We start from the raw sequence: 24,767 nt of genomic DNA, 5'->3' as shown, positions 1-24,767 counted from the left end.
AAGTGACTTGCCCAGGGTCACACAGCCAGGAAGTGTTAAGTGTCTGAGGTTGGATCTGAACTCAGGTCCTCCTGAATTCAGGGCTGATCCTCCATCCACTGCGACACCTAGGTGCCCCGAGATTTTCTTTTATAAAGTTTTTTCTTGATTTTTAAGATACTCACACATAACTGTAATACTTAATCGTAAGCCCCGCTGACTATAAGTAGAGTGGTAAGTTTTCTTCAGTAAGCATAGAGAAGGGCCTGTTCTTTTCCCAAAGGATGATCTAGCTGTAGAGGTAAGTTGACTCTGAAAAGAGAAGGCAGCAGCTTGCAATCCAAAGGGACTTATCGGGAGCCAATTGAGGATTAGTTGTGCAGAGAAAAAAAATATGGTCTTGGTAAAGAAGTGGGCCTGTATTGCATACTCCCATTTGCCCTTGCGCCTAGCCTAGCAAGTACAGCAGAAGAATTGAGTGGCAGAGGCAGAACTGGGGTAGCTTTGGTCCCTGGACCTGAGCACTGTGTAACTCATCCAGGCAGCACATTTAGGCAAGAACAAACAAGGCTCTGCTTGCTTCTCATGTCCCAAAATTTCCACTGCAGAGGCTAAGTGCCTGGGGTCAGAGCTAGAGATGTGGAAAGGCCAGAGAAACATTGTTGGGGCAGAGGAGCACAGCTGCATAAGTCTGATGTTTATTTCCCCTTTTCTATATTCTGTTTGTAGCTTCTGGGTGTCTTGCCAAGCTGAGCTTGTATCTGGGCATACAGTGCACCACCAAGGACTGATTTATAATGAGTTCCTGATGTAAGATCAGGAGGTTGCATCCCCGAGGCGCGTTTAACATCACTCCTCTCCACTCTTTAACACTGGTGTGAGGAAGCTGGGTAATCTGATATTTAGGTGGTAAGGAGAAGAGGCCCTACTTTAAAACTTTTTATACAAAGTTTGTCTTCTCACAAATAGAATCATGCATCCTTGAGTTGTTTTTTCTACTAGTGGTGATGTTGTGGCTGCTATTTATATAATACTTCAAAGTTTTAAAAAACTCTTCCATGCATTATTTCAGCTGACTCTCATGCCATTTTTGTGATGTGAGCAGTATGCAGGGGAGTTTGCTGGGAAATATTCAATGACTAGCTCTCTTAGAGGGAAAATGTGTGCTGGGTATTTAATCTGCATTATTAATATTTTCTTCATTACTTTCTTAAGTCTAGCTAACCCAATCAATGAAACAATAAATCAAGCCCCAATTTATAGCATTTGAAGATTTCCAAGGTGAAAATTTGAAGAATTCCAGTGAAAATTTAATAGTTGACTTTTGTAAGTCAAAAGAGATGACTTTAGCATACTATTGGTATAGATATCACCATTTTATATCAGGGGAAACTGAAGCTCTCATGAAACTTTAACCTTTCCCTAGGGTGTCTATCTTATTGCCTTCATACACACTCAATGCTATTCTAGTTCTTTTTTTTTTTTTTTTTTTTGCTGAGGCAATTGGGATTAAGTGACTTGCCCAGAGTCACACAGTTAGAAAGTGTTAAGTGCCTGAGATCAGATTTGAACTCAGATCCTCCTGACTTCAGGGCTGGTGCTCTATCCATTGCTTTACCTAGCTGCCCCTTTCTCTTCTAGTTCTTTAAAAAAAAAAAAAAAACTTTACTAGCTCCTACTTGGAACCATAATCTTTTCTTCCCTTTCTCACATTTTTTGAAAAGCCCTTTGCATGGGACCCACATCTGCAAAAATGTTTGTGGCAGCCCTTTTGTAGTGGCAAGAAACTGGAAACTGAGCAGATGCCCATAAGTTGGGGAATGGCTGAATAAGTTACGGTACATGAATGTTTTGGAATATTATTGTTCTATAAGAAACAACAAGTGGGATGATTTCAGAGAGGCCTGGAGAGACTTACATGAACTGATGCTGAGTGAAAGGGTCCTTATACACAGTAACAAAATTGATGATCAGTTATGATGGACGTGGCTCTCTTCAACGAGAGGATTCAAACCAGTTCCACTTGTTCAGTAATGAAGAGAGCTATCCAAGCCCAGAGAGAGAACCAGGGGAACAGAGGGTAGAACACACAATAGCATTTTCACTCTCTCTCTTGTTTGCTTGCATCTTTTTTTTTCCTTTTTAGATCTGATTTTTCTTGTGCAGCAAGATAACTATAAATATGTACACATATATTGGATTTAACATGTATTTCAATATATTTAACATGTATTGGACTACCTGCCAGCTAGGGGAGGGGGTGGGGGGAAGGAGAGGAAAATCTGGGACAAAAGATTTTGCAAGGGTCAATGTTGGAAAAATTAATGCTTTATAAATAAAAAGCTTTAATAAAAAAAAGAAAAGCCCTTTGCATTTATCATCTGTACTTCCTCTCTTCTCACTTCTCAAACTTTGCCATATGATTTCTGAACTCATTCCTAAAATGAAACTAAAACTCCCTACACAAGAATTTCATCATCCTAAGCATGGTTCACCCATCACTAAAAGTACTTAGTTTAATCATCTTTGTTATCGTTTTTGGATCTAATCTGTGATTTCATTGGTAAGAGGAGCAGCCAATGACTTGTCCAGGATCATCCAATCAATGGTTGTTAAAATCTAGACTTGAAACTCAGTCATCTTCCTTCAAGGTTAAGTCAACTCTATTATGGCTGTCTAGTTTATTACCTGGAAGCAATGAAAAGGGGCTGCTTCAATAAGGGTCCTTGCCAGTTGTCCTCAGAATCTGTTTTTTCTGGCTTCTTAGAAGCAAATCAGGGCAGCGGTCCAGGCAAGACTAGACACTTTTCTGCTGGCTCTCTCTACCAAGATCTCCCTCTATTAGTCACCTTTGCCAAGAAGACACTCTAAGTGTCGTTATCGGGTGCACTCAAAGCATCATGTTCTCACTCCCTTGCCTTTGATCACATCTCACAGTCAGTAACATTGAAAGCTCTGACCTTTTGCATTTGATGGGGAGGGGAGCAGATCATCCCTTGCTTTTCCTTCCATGCCTTCCTCTGTACTCCATTGCATTTCTTCCCTGCTATTCCTTAAACCCAATATGTCTCTTCACATCACTTACTTAGACTTTTAAAAAGCATGAGCGTTCCTCACACATTTCCCTATTCAATATTCCTGGTTTCTGAAACTCCTCATTATATGTTAATCCTTCCACTCCAATAGTGTATCATTTACTGACCTAAGTGACACAGTTTCACATACCAGTAGTTATATTAAGAGGGCCACTTAAGGAATTGTATTGAGTGCCTCATTCTTCAATTCCTTCTTTGCTTGGTCTGTACAACAACGACATAATTGTCTCTGGCTTTAGAATTAAAACTATATTTAAAAAGGGAAAATGCTCTAGAAAAGAGAATTACTCCTCTAATATCCCTTACTTTTTCTCCTCTGGTGATTGATGATGGGAGGATTTGGTCATATGAATAAATTAATTTTTGATTATTCACAGACCTTTTAAAGCATGAGAGTTTAATAAGCACTTACTGAATTAAAAAGGGATACTGGAGAATGTGCTTAATGTGGGCTGAGGAAGAACTGGGTTTGAATTTTACCTTAGCTACTTATGAAGTGTATGATCCTGGGCAAGTCATTTAACCTGTCTGGGTCTCAGTTACTTTATATGTAAAATGGGGCAGTGTCATATTTGATGACTTGTAAGGTTCCTTCCAGTTCTATGAAATAAAGAGAATAGCTTCCTAGATATGTTAGATCCCCCCTCCAAAAAAAAAAAAAACTAAGTAAATACCAATTTTTCTAAAATCATGCTGTTTCATCATTTTTAGTCACATCTGACTCTTCATGGCCCCTTTTGAGATTCTTTACAAAGACTCTGGAGCGGTTTGTCATTTCCTCTCTGGCTCATTTTAGAGATGAAAAAACTGAGGGAAAAAGGATTACATTATTCACCCAGGATCAAGCTGCTAATAAATGTCTGAGACTAGATTTGGACTCAGGACTTTCTGACTCTAGACTTGACAAGATATCCATTATTCCACCTAGCTCCCTTAGGTTCTGAGATTATTAGATCATAGATTTAAAGCCACATTAGAAGGCCACTAAATCCAAACCTCTCACTTTACAGATAAAGATCAGTCACACAGTAAGTTGCTTTTTTCTTCCTTCCTTCCTTCCTTCCTTCCTTCCTTCCTTCCTTCCTTCCTTCCTTCCTTCCTTCCTTCCTTCCTTCCTTCCTTCCTTCTCTCTCTCTCTCTCTCTCTCTCTCTCTCTCTCTCTCTCTCTCTCTCTCTCTCTCTCTCTTTCTTTCCTGAAACAATTGAGGTTAAGTGACTTGCCCAGGATCACACAGCCAGGAAATATTAAGTGTCTAAGGCCATATTTGGACTTTGAACTCAGGTCCTCCTTATTTCAGGGCTGCGTGGACCTAGCTGTTCTTTCTCCCTCCCCCCCCCCAACTTTCTGAGGTAGGATTTGAACTCAGGTTTTCTATATCTAAGGGACATAATTACAAGTGTAAATATAATAATTGTCTTCTCATTTATGAAACGAAAGACTACGTTACAGGAGTTTGGCAGTGTTACTGGTGGTAGTGGGCATCCAGACTTGTGATTTCATCAATATATGAAACTTGGTTTGCAGAAATGTTCTAGGTGTAGATCGGCAACTTGTGTCATTTAAGTGTTTTAGGGATCTGCCTGAGGCCCTAAAATGTTAAGTGACTGTTCCAACATCACTTGGATCAATATAGATCAGAGGCAGTATGGAAACTCAGATTATCATCCTAGACCCAGCCTTTGTGCAAAAATTTTGCTGCCTCTCATACATTCTATGATTCTATAACCTTACAATTAGCTGTGGATAAGAACAGAGAGATCAATACAGGTATAAAGCCATATTTACACAACTTACATGAAACCACATTTGACTTAAAGCTAGAATTCTATCAGTTCAAAGAATTGAGGATCATGCTAATAAAACTTTGTGTCCCCAGTGCTTAATACAAAGCTGGTACACAGAAGTTACTTAATAGATTCTGGTTAAATGAATAAATGAAGTGGAACTGATGCTTTCAAGATGTCTGCTTTGTTGTGAATACAATGAGAAAGATAGTTTTTGTTTGTTTTTTAATCAACAAAAAAATTTTAAAACTGTGGTTCCCTCTGAATTTCTACCTAGAGTGAAGTATAGAGTCTGATCCTTTAAAAAAAAAAAAAAAAACCTGATTCAGTAATATCTGAACATTGTAAACATTAGCAGAAATATCCATTTTTCTGGCACTATTTATTTTTCATTGTAGTTCTGTTGTTGTTTGGACCAGCAATTTCTATTATTGGTATCATCATTTCTATCATTGGTATTATCATAGCTTCTATGAAGGATGTTCTTTTTATTAACATAGATTGTCAACAGTTTTGTAATTTATAGTCTGAGAGCTGCCTGGGAATACCTAAAGCATAAGTGTTTTGTCTATGGTTAGACAGCTTATCTATATCAGAGGTGAGACTTGAATCCAGATCTTCCTGACTCATATGAGTTCTTTATTCACTATTTTATGCTGCCTCCCATTTCATTATTGTAGATAAAGAGATTACAGTTCCTTTGACTGCATGGCAGGCTTAATATTTACCTAGAAAGGGAAACCATCGTATTTCCCCAGGATTCAAACATCCTGATTGCCCTCAGTGCCACGAGTAAGCAGAATTTTTAAGTGAATGGGCAGAAGAATATTGAGGGCAAGAACTGTTTCTGCATGTTTTGTATCAGAAGAAGAGAGATCTATTTTTTCCCCTGACGACCATCACGAAAACATACACTTATCTACCTATCTAAAAATATATATATGTGTATATATGTGTATATATATATACTTTATCTATATAAATATATAATGTATATAGATACATAATGTATATATACACAATGTATGTATATATGTATACATTTATTTTCCTATGTATTTAAATAGGTTTTATTTAAAATATGTTTCATGTTATAATTAACAGATTAAGATGCTGAAAGGTATGTGGAGTGAAGAAAAGCATATATATATATATATATATATATATATACACAATGCATATATGTGCATAAATTTATTTTTCCTATGTATTTAAATAGATTTTATTCAAAATATGTTTCATAACAGAGTAAGATGCTGAAAGGTATGTGGAGTAAAGAAAAGCGTGTAGATAATGTGTACGTATACACACACACACACAATGCATATACGTGTTCATACTTCCTATGTAGGTTTTATTTAAGCTGTGTTTCCTGTTGTAACTAACAGAGTAGGACGCTGACAGGTATGCGGAGGGAAGAAAAGCAGAAGAAAGGAGGCAAGGCTGGAAAGGGGGAGAGCCGGACCCAGCTGGCCGCGGGAGAGCCGCGAGAAGGCACTCTGGCCCTAGCAGCGAGACGCACTGGTGGGGTTAAGTGGCCCAGGGTGCAGCCCGGAGCGGAGAACACCCAACCAAACTGCCAGGGGAAAGAAGCAATTAGGAGTTCGGGTAGTCACTGAGCTGGGCTGGCAAACAGAAACCGAGCGGCTGGAGCCCCGGGGAGGGGGAGGGACGGGGAGGGGCCGCTGTGGGGGATAACGAGAAGGAAGCAGGGAGAGGCGGGAGAGCTCCGAGCTGCCGCCGAGTCCCAGGTAAGGAACGCCAGATGTCAGGGTCAGGGGGAGGGGAAGCCCCGCCCCGGGGCTGCAAGGGAGGGGGCCGGAGTCAGGCTTCCGGGCGCGGTCTCCTCCGGCACCTGCCCGGGCATCGGCTCACCTCGGCGAGCGGCGGCAGCCTGCCTGCTTCTGGAAAGGGGAGATGCAAACCGGGCAGCGGGGAGAGGAAGCGGACAAATGGAGGGGAGCGCGAGGGCGGAGAGACAGGCGGGCAAGGGCCGAGGGGCGAGGAACGCAGAGGCTCGCAGACGCATAAACGCCTGGGACGAGACGCGGAGAGGAAGAGAGACAAGGACACACACTTGGAAAAATGAAGCAAGACGAGAGACTCAGAAGAGAGCCCTGAAAGAAGTGAGGTGAGGCGAGGGGAGGGGATCAGTCTCTCCAAATTTACCTAGTTTGGTTTTCACAATAAATCATTCCATTCATATCTTATTCTTTACCGAAGCTACAAGTTCAGGGTGAGTTAAGTTATCTCTGGTATTCTTAAACTCACACATTATGTTTTAACTACCGTTTACAGCTTAACTCTTCTCCACAACCTTTGGCAGAGGTTTCTAATCTTTTTTTTTTTAATATCATGAACCCCTTTCTTAGAAAAAAAATTAATGTAAAACATAAGTATGTAAAACACCAAAGTAAATCAATTATATTAAAATTTAATAATGAATTTTATTACATAAAAATATATACATTTTACATTAATACACAATAACTACACTATACTATATATTATAATATTAATATATAATATGTTTACTATATAAAATTACCTTCTTACTTATTTTAGCATCACTTTATCCATAAAGTGATCTTGGACACAGTACTTTTTTTTTTTTGGTGGAAGGGCAGAATTTGGGATAAAAGAAGGAGAAACTGATACAGATTATTTTTGTAATCTTGTATTTGGGCATCTAAGAAATTCTGATTTGGGCCCTATTATTGTGGAACTATGAAACCATGACAAATCATCTAACTTGTCTGTACCTATGCTTTGTCCATTATAAAATATCTGTCTTCCCTCACATGATTGTTGAGAGTAAAAGCTTTAAAAATTAATGTGCTACAATTCACCTTTATGAGATACGTTTACAATTTTCAAAATGCTCTCCTCACATTTAATTCTGTATTATATGTAGTCTGTGGCCACATGACTGTCCCCATTTTACAGATGAGGAAATAGGCTTGGGAAATGATAGGCATAATTTTTCATATTTGCTTTTGAGGAAAGGGAGAGAGAGATAGAGAATCAGGGACAGAGAATCAGAGAAAAAGAAAGAGAGACACAGTAGAAAATACAGAGAGATAAAAATAGAAACAAATAAGAAGAGACAGAGAGAGACAGAAACAAACGGGTAGACAAATACAGAAGAAGAGACAAAGAGAAGCAAAGAGGCAAAGACTTGAGCCTCCAAGACAAGAATCAGAGAAAAGCAGAGATGAGAGAGAGAAGCAGAGAGACAGAGAAACACAGAGAGAAACAGAGACAGTAGAGAAAACAGAAATAAAAATAGAAATAGAAACAAGAAACAGAGACAGAAACAAACGGGTAGACAAAGACAGAAGAAGAGACAAAGATAAAGAAGCAAAGAGGCAAGACAAAGACTTTAGCCTCCAAGACAAGAGTCAGCGAGAAGTAGAGATGAGATAGCAAGGCAGGGAGACAGAGAGAGGGAGACAGAGACAGACACACAGAAACAAAGAGAGATAGAGACAGAGAGAGAGGGAGAGGGAAAGACAGAAACAGAGACAAAGATATAGACAGAGACAGATACACAGAGGGAGACAGAGATAGAATCAGCGAGAGAGACCCAGAGAGAAAGAGACAGGCAGACAGAGACAGACAGAGAGAAAGAGACAGGTAGAGAGACACAAAGAGAAAGACAGACAGACAGATACAGAGAGAGAGGCAGACAGAAAGAGAGAGAGAGACAGACAGACAGACACATGGGGTGGGAGAGGGGAGGAAGAGAAACAGAAGACAACCAAACAGAGAGGTAGAAAGAGGTAAAGACAAGAGAGACAGAAAGGTAGAGAGAGAGAAAAAGAAAGGGAATCCCTATCTTACAGAAGCAATATTCTAAAGAGGAAAGAGCATATAAATGGAGAGTTTAAAAGGGGTGGGGGAAAAGAACAATCGAGGTGATAGAAATGGCAGCAGGGGTCCCATAAGGATAATAGCCTTGGTGTGGCATTACCAACAGGATGGAGGGTTTTACAGGGTAGGAAAAAAAAAGATGGTTCTTAAACTCAAACTTTGAAGAAATGAAAATGAATCATAGAAAGTTCATTTAGTTTAAACTGCTCATCTTACAAAGAAATTGAAGTCTGGAGATGGGAGGCAATTTGTCCAAGATTTGCCCCATTCCCAGAATTTAATCTTTCAGCTCTTTCTTTTTGAAAGCTCTAGGTTTTTTTCTTTTTTCTTTTTTTTTCACTCTAATAGTATTTTATTTTTCCAATTATACACAAAGATAATTTTCAATATTCACTTTTGTAAGATTTTGAATTCCAACTTTTTTCCTTTCCCCTTCCCTCTCCACTTCCTAAGACAGCAAACCATCTGATATATATTATACATATATAGTCATTTTAAACATATTTCCATATTAGTCACGTTGTGAAAAAAAAAACAGGAAAAAACAAAAGAAAAAAAGGTAAAAATAGTATGCTTTGATCTGTATTGTCTTTATGATCTGCATTTAATCCCCAGTCTAGTTTTTTTTTTAAAGTTTAGTTGAAATGTCTTCTTCTACAGGAAGATTTTCTGGATCTCCATCCCCTCAATTGCAAAAGTTACTACATATAACTCTTTTTGTAGTGGCAAGCAACTGGAAACCGGGGATGCTCATCAGTTGAAGAATGGCTGAATAATATGAATGCAGTGATGAATAATATGAATGAAATGATGGTGAGCAGACTGATTGCAGAAAAGCCTTGAAAGACTGACATGAACTGATGTTGAATGATGTGAGTAGAACCTAGAGAACATTGCACTTAGTAACAACAAGATTATGTGATGATCCAAATGTGATGGATGTGGCTCTTCTCAACAATATAGTGATTCAAGGCAGTTCCAATAGACTTGTGAAGGAAAATTCCATCTGCTCCAAGAGAAAGAACTATGGATTCTGGATGTTGATTAAAGCATAGTATTTTCATTTTTTTGTTGTGTTTGTTTGCTTGTGTTTTTTTTTTTTCTTTTTGGTCTGATTTTTCTTGGACAATATAATAAATATGGAAATATGTTTAAAAGAATTGCATATATTTAACCTATATCAAACAGCTTGCTATTTTGGGGAGGGAGTAAGGAAGAAGAAAGATTTGGAACACAAGGTTTTACAAAAATGAATGTTGAAAACTATCTTTCCATGTATTTGGAAAAAACAAATACTATTTTAAAATCTACTATATGTATTTATGTACATATAGTATATTTACTTATATTTTATATAAGTTATATATATTTAATATAACATATATATTATATGTTATTTCTCAGGGTAGAATAGGTCAGAAACTATTTTATTCTTATCTTTCTATATTAGTGCTAGCTACTAGCAGTAGCACAGAGTAATCACTTAATTTGTGCCTGTTGATTAATTCATTGATGAAAGTCATTCAGGGAAACCCTGTTTTCTAACCTAGTCTTTTTATTTTTCCACAATGCCTTTCTAATAGTTCATAAACTAAGTACTTCATGGGAGTGCCACAAGATGAAAAGGAGGTAATGCTCAGGTTGTGGCATGGCATTAATTAGTTTTTTTTAAATTAAATCTTGTTCAACCAGATTTTCTAGGATGTTAAAGGACAAGTTTTCTATTTCCTTCTTACATAAAGAGTTATGTCCACTCTTTCTCCTGGTTGTGCTACTGAATAACAAATCTCAACACTAGCTTCTAATAGGCAACTTTATTAATTCTTTTTATTAATTAATAAAATTAATAATTAATTTATTAATTAATATTAATAATGTGTATATATACATACATAAAACCTATAAAGGGTATATACATATATATGAATATATATAAGTGTATATATAATTACACACACATTTTATATATATATATATATAACATATTTAAATTGCTAATCAAGTAACTTATGATTTTCTCCTGATTAGGAGATTAGGTTGTCGCAAATATAATAATCCTATCGTAACGTGCCATTGAGGGCTATGATCTGCCTAGACTACATAACTGAAAAATTACTAGTATTGTTATTTAGTTGTTTTTCAGTCATGTCTAAATCTTCATGACTCCTTTTGGGGTGTTCTTGGCAAAGATACTGAAATGGTTTGAGATTTCCTTTTCCAGCTCATTTTACATGTGAGGAAACCGACTTGTCCAAACTGTTTCTGGTTCAGAGATCAGCTCTCTAGCCAGTATACCAAGCTACAAACAATGAGGAAATGCCTCTTCAAAATTAAGCTTATTTTGTTGCTTTCCATTTCCCTTACGGTTCTGTAAGGAGAGTAGGATTAGGAAGTACTGGAGTCTAGTGCTGTCCAGTTCTGCTTGGGAGAAGGAGTTCCTTATACTGGGAAAGCTAGATGGCATAGTGGATAGAGTGCTGGCCCTGAGTTCAAATGGGTTCTCAGACACTTACTGGCTGTGTGATTCTGGGCAAATCACTTAGCTCTGATTGCCTCGAAAAAAAAAAATTTTTTTTCTATATGAATGAAATCAGAGGTCCAATTGCTATTCACTTTTTTTTTCCATTCATTTATTATTTGAAAACAGTATTCTTCCAAGTGGATATCCTGTAATGCATGTGAAACATCTTATGATTCTTGATGGAGGAGGGAAGAATGCACCCCTTTTCTGATGCTGCTATATTTCTGTCTCCCACCTTATCCCACAAAAGAAGGGGAGAGAGTAGAAACATAGGAAAAAAACAGTGTTGAGCAGCTGGGTCATACAGTGGGCAAAGTGCTAGATCTGGAGTGGGAAGACTTTTTTCCTTCCTTCTCTGCTCCATCTGTAGAGCCCTTGATTTGGGCCAAGTCCTAAAACTATGGCATCTCCTCTCTTTTATTCCAAATGTTTAAAATGTGAGGGAAGGGGATGTTACTGTTACGGGATGTGTATCTGGAAGAAGAGAGACAACAGGGTAGAAGTCTCATTAGTACTAGGCAAGCAACTTATTTTCAATGAGCTTTAATTTCCCCTTCTGTAAAATAATCAAATCAAAATAATCAATAAAAAAATCAAAATACCACCTGTAATATCTACCTCACAGAACTGTTTTGAGGTTTCAAATGAATATATGTAACTCACAGTGGTACTTTGGCACTTGTTGCTTTAATTGATTCCAGAAGGCACAAGGAGTGGTGAAAATGACCAGTACTGAATGGATTTTTTCCATCAGTACAACATCTCTAGTCTGCAGCTTAAACCTCCCTCCCTACTTAATTCCCCAAAGAGGCAAGCGGGGGTTCCAGCTGCAGAGAAACAAGCTGGGCCAGCAGCTTCTTCCTTCTTGACCCCACTGCCCAGGCTCTGGCCACTGCTAGGGTTCAAGGGCTGCAGGAGTCCTGCTTCTGCTCCTGTTGAACATGGCTGCCGTTCCGGACCCCCTCCAGTCCTACTATTTGGGAGACTGTACTGCAGGCACATCATCCTGCAGGAATTGCCCTGCAACCCACCTGCCAAGTGCAGCACCTCTAACCTGGCAGTCAGCACCGGTGGCAGTTTGCCTAGCCAACCTCACATCCCTACTGCTCAGCCAAGATGGCAGCTAAGTGCCATGAGGGCCGGGCAAGCATCAAGGGCTGAAATATTTTTTTCTCATTAAAATGTGTCAAATTTGATGAGTTTTGAAGCTGGTTAATGCCAAGGTGCTCCTGTATTTGAAAAATAAATTTAAATTAAAGTCAGTTTTTCATATTCTTATTGTTTTTGATTATTGAAAAACAGTTTGGCTTAATGAACAGAAGGCCAGCCATAGAGTCAAGATGTCCAAGGTTCGTGTGCTGTCTCTCTAAGAGTCTGGCTGTGTCACCCTGGGCATGTTGTTTACTTATCAGACTGTAAATTCCAGAACCTGGGAGTCTGTATTGGTAGATGCAAACTTCTTATAACAAGTGAAGAATAGGTTTTTTTTGGGGGTGGTGGTGGTGCATAATATATTCCACAATTTTATTAGTATTTTCATGATATATCTTAAGAGACCCTGAAATGGGAGTCAGAGAAGTAGATTCTAGTGCCACCTCTGATTTTGGTAAGTAAATTGCTTCTTCCTGTTTCAGTCTCCTTACCTGCAAAATGAAGAGACTGAATTATATAATCTCCAAGGTTTCAAACCTATGAGTCTATGTGATCATGATATGCCATAATGGAATCCTATATGTATTTACCAATAGAAACAACATGAAAAATAGTATTTAGGTTCAATTCTATTTATGCCATACATTGGGTACATGATAGGTCATAGAGTTACAAAAGTCACTTTTGTGGTCTGGACTAGAAACCTAACCATCGTTTATAATATTGTTTCTGTGGGAAAGTACATTTCTAGTTCCAAACAACCAAATGAAAAATCAACTTTTGGAACATAGCCTGTTGTTAAGGCGAAAGAGTATAGAAATAAAAATGCCTTTTGAAAACCAAAGGAAATCATGTTGAAAGTTACCAAAGACTTTTCTGAATGGCTTTTTGAAATTAATAAATAATGATAAATTAATATTATACATTTAAAATCTCATTTGCTAGTTCTTCATGTGTCAGCTCCACTACCTGTGGCTATACCCCAAAGCTCTATCCTGGATTTACTTAATAAATTTTATTTTTTTATTTTTACATGCATTTAACGTTTTTTCCCCTCCCAGTGTGTTACCCTCCCATTGAACAGTAACAACAACAACAACAAAAACCATCATAAACATGTGTAGTTCAGCAAAACAGATTCCCAGATTGATCATTCCCAAGAATGCATATCTCTGGCAGGAGATAGGTGTCATGTTTCATCTTCAGTGTTCTGGGCTCATGATTCATCATTGCATTGATCAGGATTCTAAAGTCTTTCAAAGTTGTTTTTCTCCATATGTTGTTGTCACTAGAAATGAATCTCTTAGTTCTGTTCACTTTGCTCTGCATTATATCATAAAGATTTTCCCAGTTCCTTTGAAACTGTCCATTTTGTCATTTTCCAATAAAATAGCCTCTAATTTTAGTCTACTATGAAAAGGGTTGTTAAAAATATTTTTGTACATTTAGGATCTTTTCCTTTTTCATTGATCTCTAGTGGTATGATTGGTTCAAAGCATATGGAAAATTGAGTAATTTGAGGACCATAGTTCCAAATTGTGTTCCAGAAGGTCTAGAAACAATTCACAGTTCTACCAACAGTGCATTACTGCTTCTCCTTTCACTCTATATCATCTTACTTGGTGATCTCACTACCTCCCATGGGTTCAATTATCTTCTCAGTACAGATGAGTCTCAGATTTTTAAATCTAGGTTTAATCTTTCTTTTGAACATGTCATACATGTCTAGATGCCTTTTGTCCATCTTGAACTGGATGTCCCAAAGGTATCTCAAACTCAACACAAAATTCATTGTCTTTCTTCTTAGATCATCCCCTCTTTCAAACTTGCTCATAATTATAGGGGAAAGTACTATCCTTCCAGTCACTCAGGCTTACAACCTCTGTGAATTCCACAGCTCCTCCCATCCATCAAATATAAACCAAACATTGCTGAATTTTATTGTTTCTACTTTTACACCTCTCATTTATATTTGCATTTCTCCACTCATGTTGACAACCATCCTGGTATAAGGCTTGATTACCCGGACTACTTTAATAACCTTCCTCCAGGAAAAAGACTGATAAGTAGAAGTATGTATAGAAAAATTACATATGTGTGTACACATACACACATACACCTGTTTGTGTCTAATGGTAGTTATGATGGGGAGGGGAGGAGAGGAAAAATAAATTTACATGCTCACTTTGTTGTATATTTGGAGGGAATAATAAGTTGTATGTGGTAGATTTGCAATTTCATGTATAGTCATCTTTTTTATTTTACTGTATTATGGAAATGCTTGTTTTCTTCCATGAATTGAAAATAAAATAAAATTATAAAAATAGCCTTCTAATTAGTCTCTCTGGTTTCTAGTCTCTTCCTACTCCAATTCATCTTCCACTTACCTGCTAAAATGAGTTTGTTAAAGTGTAAATCTGACCATGTCATCCCCCTACTCAGTGAACTCTAGTAACTCACTTCAACCTCTGTTTGGCATTTCAAGCCCATCACAACATGGTCCCTTCCTTTTTACCTTATACTCCACTACATTATAGTGTACACTATATACTCTAATTCAATTCCATAAGCTTATTTGTTGTGTTGGGAAACTCTCTATCTTAAATCTGTCATTGCACTGACTCTCCTCTGCTTGGAATGCTCCTAGAATATTCCTAAAAATGTTAAAAGTTTTTTGTGTTTATTCTTTTTAAGTTTTTTTTTTAAGTTTCTTTTTAAAAATTACTAAGGGCAGCCAGGTGGTACAGTGAATAGAGCACTGATTGTGGAATCAGGAGTACCTGAGTTCAAATCTGGCTTCAGACACTTGACATTTACTAGCTGTGAACAAATCACTTTATTCATAAAATTACTGACATACATAAATATATTCTCTAAGATCACAGAATTTGAGAATTAAAGCTGGAAGGGGATTTGAAGGCTTCTTCATTTCCGAGATAAGCAATCAATAAGGCCCAGACAGGTTTTGTGATATATGGTATTGTAAGTGTGGAAATAGAAGGAAATCACCTTAAAGGTAATTGAATCCAAGCTTGGATGATGAGATGAAGGTTCAGTGAGATGAACAGACTGCTCAGAGCTAGTAAGTATCTGAAATGGATTTGAACCTCATCTTCCTGATTCCCAGAATGGCATTCTACCCACTATACCATGCCGTTTTCCAGCATTAACATTAATTAAATTATATATGTATATATATAATATAAAAAATAAATTAAAAACATTAACAAAATATTTTACTTTTTCCTCAAAATTAACCACTAAGCCAAAATAACAAGGCAATGTTAATTGGAATGGAATCAGGCACTATTGCCAGGTTAGAGAATGGAAGATGTTACAAGGGAGATGTTCCCAACTGGGTTATCTGACTTCCCTAAACTTAGTTTCACTACTCTAACCCCCTGACCATGTTTCTCTTTTATCCTGTTTGCTACTAAAAGGAGAGAGAAATACAACTGGAGATAATAGACTGACTAATTCTGGGGTTAGTTACTCAGACCCAGAATACAGTTAAAATTCAGTCTTTGTCATAGTATCTTTAAATGAATGTCAGATGATCTGAAAAACTGTCAGGTTTTCAGGTGTGTGTGTGTGTGTGTGTGTGTGTGTGTGTGTGTGCGCACGCGCGCTCGTTTAATCTGACATTTTCTTCATCATTTATATATATAGCTCATTAATAGATAATACCAAGGACATCTTGATTAGGTCCTGAAGCTAAAGTCTTGGCTAAAAATGACATTAGTTTCAAGCAAACCTTTTACTGGAACATGTAGTATAACTGGAACATAATGAAACAATTTCCCTTTGCCACATATGAAAATGAATCTCATTGTATTTTAGTCATGCTATATTTTCTACAGCAAATTGGGATTCACCTTAAGAGCTATTGCTCCCACCTACATATACTAGATTATTTACTCCCATTCCACAATTCAGCACAACAAATATTTGTCACAAAATCACAGAATCTCATAGTTGGACCTCAAAGGGTCATATTTTATTGAATAGGAATCGTTTGCACAACATTCCTAACAAGTGGTTATTCTGCCTTTGCTAGAAGAGTTTTTTTGATCTGCAGAAACAATTCATTTCATTTCTGTGCAGTTTTAATTTTAAGGAAGTTTTTCTTGACATTAAGATTAAATTTGAGTATTTGCAATATCTATCTTTTACTTCCCGTTCTGCCCTTTGGGATCAAGCAGAAAAGTCTAATCTTTCCACATGGCAGATAGTGAAAATACTTGAAAACAACTCTCATACTCCAATATAATTTGGGTTATCTAAATTGTGTGTATAGATCTGGGAGGAGATACAAAATATAGGTATATCCGTCTCTACATTAATGGAGCTGCTGATCTAGGGTTAAGACATCCATAAATAAAATTGTATCTCACACTAATATATGACAAATCCTTAGAAGAGTCCCAAACAAAGTAATATTTGAAATCCAGGAGAAGTCTTTTCTCGTGGGGAGAGATCAAGGAAGACTTTATGAAGGAGGTGGCTTTTTAACTCAACTTTTAAAGGACTAGAATTCAATCAATGAAGTATATTCCAGGCAAAACCAGGAATAGCAATAAAAATGACATAGAGGAATACATAAGGAAACTAAGAAACTATATAAGTGGAGGAAAGTGAATGGATGCAAAAATATGGAGGAAGATTCAATGGGACTTTATCATTGGATATGAAAAGAGAAAGGGAGAAGTAATTGAAGATTAATAAATTAATTAATTAGCAATTACTAAACACCTTTTATATGCCAGGTATTGTGCTAGATTATTGGAGATACATACTTTGAAATGATTCTTGATTTCACTGAATTTGCTTTTGTCCTATGGAGGAAGCAACATATGGACATATTAAGTATATCCTATTGTAAGATTAAGAATTGTCAGTGATTTCTTTGGTGTAAGGAACTCCTAGATACCTCTCTCTCCTCTCTCTCTCTCTTTCTCTCTCTCTCTTCTCTCTCTCTCTCTCTGTCTCTCTGTCTTTGTCTGTCTCTGTCTCTGTCTCTCTCCCTGTCTCTATCTCTGTCTCTCTCTGTCTCTGTCTCTGTCTTGTCTCTCTCTCTGTCTCTATCTCTGTCTCTGTCTCTCTCTGTCTCTGTCTCTCTCTGTTTCTCTCTCTGTATGTCTCTCTCTTTCTGTCTCTGTCTCTCTGTCTCTGTGTCTCTCTGTCTGTCTGTCTCTGTCTCTCTCTCTGTCTGTCTCTGTCTCTGTCTCTCTCTGTCTCTGTTTCTCTGTCTCTGTCTCTGTCTCTCTGTTTCTCTCTGTCTCTGTCTGTCTGTCTCTCTCTCTGTCTCTCTCTGTGTCTCTCTGTCTCTCTCTGTCTGTCTCTCTCTGTATATCTCTTTCTCTGTCTCGCTTTCTCTGTCATCTAGATCATAGGAATGAATAGATATATCTAGAGTCTCCACTGTCCACCCTTCTTCAAAGTTATTCTTTAGTAACAGGAGGTTGGGGTGAGGAGTCAGAAGCTACTCTCCTCTTCTCACAGAAACAGTACCAAGCCCCTTATCTATCCCCTTATCTATCTATGCCCTTAAATATTGATAGTTTTAACCCTTTAAATCCAGTAGATTCATGTATAAAATCTACTTCTTCCGTGTTATATGAGGAACTAGGTTTACAGAATTATCTCAGTGTGGCTATAAGACTAGGGGAAAATCACAGTATGCTTTCACTATATTTAAATTGATATCAAGGAAAACCTTGAAGATTCTACAAAAGGGTTGAAGTTAAAGAATATCAAGAGCATCTAGGGGTTTTTGGTGGGGGTCCATAGTGAGGTAGAAGTGGGAGATGGAAGGTGAAGGGGGAAATCTCTGCTGCTTTTCCAAGGTGACAGTAGCTGGGATGATTTTTTGGTATGTGAGTTTTGGTCCTTTTTAGTAACAACTGAATAACCCCTGGTTCCCAAGGAGGCTGACTCCCTGAGCTATTGCCTGGGCAACAAGTCTTGTTGCTATGTCAGCATAGGACCTTAAAAGACACTGAGATACACTCATCAGATAGGAAAAAATGACCAAAAAAAGGAAAATGGTAATTATTGAGGAGAGATAGGAAGGCAGATGCTGCAAGATGGTCTAACTGTACAAGAAAGCTATTTGAAACTATACTCATAAAGTCACTTTACTATATTTAGCACTTTGACAGTGATATCCTTACTGGGCATATATCTTTAAGAGATCAAAGAATGAAGAAAAAGTAAATATATTTGTAAACAATAGGGTATGTGTCTTGCTCATGTAAATTATATGAGTACATATAGATATGTCTAGACATGACTTGCATGGAGAAGTCAATAGTTATCTCTAGAGTTTCCTTTTTTCCAAAGGGAGTCTTGGATTCTAGTTTTGATTCTAACCAACAAGGCATCAAGAGGTTATGGTCAGTGGATGGTCACTCTACTCTCCTGAGAGAAAGAGTATTGATCCATATGACTCATTAAATATTGATAGTCTGGAGGAAACAAATTTTAAGGTCAAACTGAACTCCTGATCACTACTCCTTAATGGGGAAGGAGTGGTTTAAGCTACACATCTAAGGCTTGAGTCATTTTCCACCAATAGGAAATTCTACAATGAACAAACAAAGCAAATAAAGCTGTTTCTCCAAGCTGAGAACAGAGAAGCTATGCAGATGAGGATATGTAAGTATATATATATATACTTTGCAATAAATACAAAGAGTAAATGAACTCTTCCATACTGAACTTAACCAAGAGAGAGCATATCCCATACTCCCCTGAGGGGAAATTCCCTAAAGTTTTGAGTGCTGGGCACAAGAACATGAATGGAGTGTTGGCTCCTTTCTGGGTCAGCTTCTCAATTTTTTTCTCTGTTCTGGGACTTGAAGAGATTCTAGAAGCACATGTTGTCTCTCCCAAAGCTGGAAAGTAAAATACCCAAATCTCCCCCCCCCTCCAAGTTTACTTCTCATATAGACACTAGACATGTTCATTAATAAAGAGAATAAAATTTAAATGAATGTTGAGGCACAAATTATTTGTAACAGAAATTTTAGTTACAGCAAAGAATTGGAAACGAAGTATACATCTATAAATTGTGAAGTGTTTGTACTAATTATGGTATGTGAATGTAAAGAATTATAATGAATTCAGAGAAACTTGCAGTCTTTCCTTTATGGAAAGACTTATATGAATTGAAGCAATTTGAATTGAGTAGAATAAGAATAATTTACATAACTACAATAATGTAAAGGAAAACAATTTTGAAAGCTCATAGAACTTTTAACAATGCACTGACCAATTATGACTTTTGGGAGACTGGTGATGAAGCATATTACCCATTTCTTGCCAGAGAAATGACACATGAGAGATACAGAAGGAGATATATATATGGCCACTATATGGAATTGTTTTCCCTTTCTATACATGCTTATTTGCTGTAAGAGAAACCTTTTAAGTGAGTTAATATGTGGCAAAAGATTAAGAGAAGAAAAAAGAACTTCATTTCTAAGAGGAATTTTGGAACAGATCAGAAACTAGAATATTATGCATTTAAACTATGAAATACAAGTTCATGGTTTTATCTGTAATTTCTTTGTAAAGTGAAAGTTTATATTTGTTGATTATTGTTAAATTAATCATAAAAATGAAATTCAAATTAAAGAACAAAGTGAGGAAGAAGGATACTGTGTCCCTGCCTTAAAAGAAGTGATAGTTTCACAAGAGATTAAGACATACTCACAAATGGATTGAGTAGAAAGAGTAGTGGGTATGGAGTCAGAGTCTTCATTCAATAGTACTTATAGTAAAATGCCAACTATATGAAAAGGGCAATTAGATAGTACAGTGAATAATGTGTAGAAACTGGAGTTAGAAAGACAACCTCCTGAGTTCAAATCTGGTTTCAGACACTTAGTTTTTGTGTTGACCTGGCAGGCATTTAACTCTGTTTGCCTCAATTTCTTCATCTATAAAACAAGCTTGAAAAAGAAATGGCAAACTATTCTAGTATCTCTACCAAGAAAGCCCAAATGGAATCATGAAGAGTTGACTGGCTGAAGACAACTGAACAACAAATGCTATATGAGAGGTACCATGACCTGCTAGCTAGAGAGTTAATTCTTAGAGTCAGAAAAACCTGCCCAGAGATAAGTTCCAACTATGATACACTCTGGTTGTGTGACCTTGGGAAAACCATTTAGCTTCCTGGCCCAGGCATAGAGTCTATTGAGGATCATGGTTTGAACTCCCATTTCAACAAAATCAAGGAGGAGTTGGGGTTCAATTCTAGATTTTCATTTCCTAACTATGTGAAAACAAATAGAAGTTCAAGGATACAAACCCATTTGGTGAATTAGGATTTTTGCTTTAGAAGGATTTTGGTCCAGGAAAGTTCATTGCAATCATTTTCTTTTTTTTTTCTCTCATTAAATGATTTATTATAGTTAATAGTCAGCATTTAAATAGTTTTATAGTTAGCAAATCACCTTCCCATACATTTTTTTCAAAAAGTATCTAACTTTTAGAAGTCTGTAATCGTGTGATTGAATTTGTTGTTATTTGTCCTTCAATTTCAAAGAGGATCAATAACTTGCTCAAGAATTGAATTTAAGTGAGGGAGAATTGTATAAAGTTATCAACCTCACTCTCTCCTCCATAATCATCAGAGTCCAGTGGCAAGACAAAAGTCAAGCTGCCCAGAGATCGCACAGGATACAGTGGGGGACCTTGACTTTTTCAAATTAAGGTCTTTTCCCAAGTGCCACTTTGAAGCAATACCTATTCAATGGATAAGGGCTAGTAAGAACTGGGACAAAGATGACCTAGTTTACCATCGCCAAAATATCAAACTGGATTGGGAAGATCTTGTGAGTTTCTGCCAGAACAGAAAACAATTGCTATTTACATTCATTTTAAGCCATCAAAACCTAAACAAAGAGCAATGGAAACTTGGCATGGGGGCTATTATTGGTCATTCAATGAAACCCAGAGTGGTTTGAATTTAAAGGCTTAGTCAAGTAGCTCTACTTGAATTACATTGAGTTTTTTAAAGCCTGTTTTTTATAGCTATATTTCAAGAAATCATAAATAAAAACTGTGTGTAGGACAAAATGTAAATTGTTCTAGCTCTTTGAAAACAAAAATAATTTTTTTAAAACAATTTAGCTCTCAAACCTCAATATATCTTATACGTGACCACAATGTATATTCCTATGGACAGAGCATTCACCTGTTAGAGTATGGCTCTCCAAGTGGAAAGAAGGACTGATGAGGTTCTGGGTAGTCAGGAGGCCATTATCAGAGAAAGCCTGGATCATTGTAAACAATCTGGAAGCTCAGCTACTCCCAGAGGCAAGCTGGGTCTGAGGAGCCCTTATAGGCTCATTTCAGCCTTAAGTGAGCCTTTTGTTCTGAGGTTGTTCTTTTGTTCCTGACCTTGACAAAATCATCTTTTCCCCACAATATCTAGTCAGAAAACCAAGTCACCTCCTCTTCTCTTCAGTTATACAGTTATGCCACAGTCTCCTTGAACTGTTCTACCTCAGTTTCCCTGCATTAATTTCCCTAATTGTCCTGAGTTTCCCTAAATTATTCTGCCTCAGTTTCCTTAACTGTTCTGCCTCAATCCCCTTAGTTGCAAACCCCTCCTGTGGTTCATTAAGAATGAGGGCCACTTGCTCTAAGGTTATAAATTGTCAATGTGAAACTCAAGATAAGGGGGAATTCAGACTTCCTGGCTCCTGATTCCTTCTGTCATCAATAATTTATGGCTCCCTCTAAATATTCCAAAAGATAAAGACTATCTGGGATACTTCACTGACACCTTTACTTCTGTTTATTCAGACATCCTGACTCTGGCTTCCTAGTTTTCCCCCCATCCTGCTAGAAACAAATTTATGGTCCTGAAACTTCCCACTCTTTTCTTCCTCCTTTGTTTCTAGAGTCCTATAAAAAACCTGGGATTCTTACATTCACCACTGGATACTTTGAGATGAGAGTCCCATACAGTCAATCAAAAACTCTCCAATTAATAAAATATTTTTTAAAAACTCTCTAATCTCTATTTTGCCTCAGTTTCTCCAGCATTACAATACTTCCCTTCTAAAAAAATCTGCTCATACTCAGATCTTCACTAACTCCTTTTTAGGGCTAGCCCACCAGTCTGTGACATGCTTCTACTTCATGGAGTCTTTCTTCTTGTTATAGCCAACTCCTTTTGGGGGTTAGTTGGCTTACTAAGAGTCACAATGGCAATTTCTCTATGGATTTATCTTGTCAGTCAATGATATGCTCCTTTTGGGGTTAGTCTGCTAACCTCTTAGAATTTAATCTGCTCTTAGCAGCATAATAATGTTGTGCCACAGTTTCCTTTTAGTGTCCTGGCTCAGTTTCCCTAATTGTCTTGCCTCAGTTTCCCTAAATCGTTCTGCCTCAGTTCCTTGAATTGTTCTGCCTCAATCCCCCTGGTTGCAACCTCACTTCCTGACCATTAGGACTGAGATAATTAGGGCTGTGGAGATCTGGCCACTCTGGCATTCCAAAAGAGTCATAAACTGTAAATGTATAATCCCAGATAAGGGGGAGTTCAGATTTCCTGGCTCCTAAGTCCTCCTAAATTATCAGAATTTATGGTCTTATCCTCACCCTGTTAGAACCGGATTGATGGTCCATTTCTGGAAATTCCTGAGCTCACCAATGCTCTGACTCCACCCATTGACCTTGTCTCCCCTGATCTTGGAGCCACATATATAAGTGGAATCTCACATTCGATGCTGGATTCTTTGAGACAAAAGTCTAATTCAGCCCTGGAGCCAGAATGGATTCTGCTCTGCCTCCAGACTATCTCTCCCTCTCAGAAATCCAAATAAAATATTAAAAACTCTCTCATCTCTATCTTCCCTCAGTTTCTCTGGCATTACAATAAAATTTTTGTCTCTTGATTTGGAGGTCTATGCCTACAAATTATTTTGAGACAGTTTATAACACCAGCCTGTAAGTCCAAAAGACTTTTGGGGCAATACGTCCTGAACCCCAACAAGATTATATATATATATATATATATATATATATATATATATATATATAGGAAATAAGAAGGAAATGAGGATGAAAAGGAAGGAGAGAAAGAGAAGGAAAAAAGAAGGATGATGGAGAGAAGGAAGAAGAGAAAGAGGAAGGAAGAGGACAAAGAAAAAAGTGAAGAAAGCAAAGAAGGAGAAGAAGAGGGAGGAGGAGGAGGAGAAGAAGAAGAAGAAAAAGAAGAAGAAAAAGAAGAAGAAGAAGGAAGAAGAAGAAAGAAAGAGGAAGAAGAAATAATAATAATAGCATTCCTGAACTTGATGTAACTGAATTTACAATTAATATTCAGAGTTATTTAGCTTGTAATTGATATAGGGAGACAATTTGATTTCAAGTCTACTTTATTGTTTTTCCTCAAGCAATGCAATCCAAATATGATATTTATTTGTCTCTTTACCCCCCTTCATATTATTTCTATCCATTTTTGAAAATAAGGTAGCGACTGGACCTTTTTCTCAATTTTCTGTACTTATTCTTTATTCAGATCACATTAGTAAAGTCTGGATATCTCCCATCTCCTTTTATGCTATTTACTTAGTGATCTCACCAACTGTCATGGTTCAATTATCAGCTTTATGTATAGGATGTCATATCTATGTAAATAGCCCTAGTCCTTCTCTTGATCTGCACTTTTGAGTTACCAGTTGCCTTTTGAATATCTCACACTGGACATCCTATAGCCATCTCAAACTTAAAGTGATCAAAAGAATTATCTTTCTCTTCAAATCCTCTCCTTTCCCCTGTTTTCCTATTACTGTTCACACCACCACAATCCTCCAAGTAGCCCAGGTTGCAACCTCAGTGTCATCATCCTTGACAACTCTCTCATACTTACCCAACACATCCAATTAGTTTCCAAAACTTGACATTTATAACATTTTTCATGCACATCTTCTGTCTTTCCACTCAGACACCAACCTGGGGCAGGCTCTTTTCATCTTATATCTAGCCTCCTGCAAAGTGCCTCAAATTTTTCTCCACTCCAATCCATTCTACTTTTCCTGAAGGACACGCCTGCTCAATAATTCCACTGGCTCTGTTACTCCCAGAATCAAATATAAAATGTTCTTTCTGACCCTTAAGACCCTTTTAATCATTCCAATCTTACAGCTGATTATATTCCTAATACTTTATGATATAGTAACACCTGCCACCTAGATAGAGTCTGACTGCTTCTTGTATGAAACACCTTCCATTTCTCCCAAAGCTTTGCTTTTTCTCTGGTTATCTCACGTTTGCAAAGGTCTCCTTTGTCATTTCTCCCTATATCTTCCCTAACTGCCTTCAAGTCTCAGATCAACTCTTCA

At 37.3% G+C, this 24,767-nt stretch overlaps 1 protein-coding gene across 1 annotated transcript; it reads left to right on the top strand.

The window, feature by feature from the left end:
* The first annotated feature begins 6,265 nt into the window (after window positions 1-6,265).
* On the top strand, window positions 6,266-9,892 carry LOC127557185 (translation initiation factor IF-2-like). The gene is made up of 3 exons (XM_051990604.1): window positions 6,266-6,393; window positions 6,496-6,990; window positions 9,393-9,892. The coding sequence occupies exons 1-3, from the start codon at window positions 6,266-6,268 to the stop codon at window positions 9,502-9,504; spliced, it is 735 nt and encodes a 244-aa protein (XP_051846564.1). The 3' UTR covers window positions 9,505-9,892.
* Window positions 9,893-24,767: the final 14,875 nt, after the last annotated feature.

This window comes from Antechinus flavipes, chromosome 3 (genome assembly GCF_016432865.1).
Source record: "Antechinus flavipes isolate AdamAnt ecotype Samford, QLD, Australia chromosome 3, AdamAnt_v2, whole genome shotgun sequence".
Lineage (NCBI taxonomy): Eukaryota > Metazoa > Chordata > Mammalia > Dasyuromorphia > Dasyuridae > Antechinus > Antechinus flavipes.
Note: the sequence above shows the minus strand (reverse complement) of the source record. Positions and strands in the feature narration are given on the sequence as shown.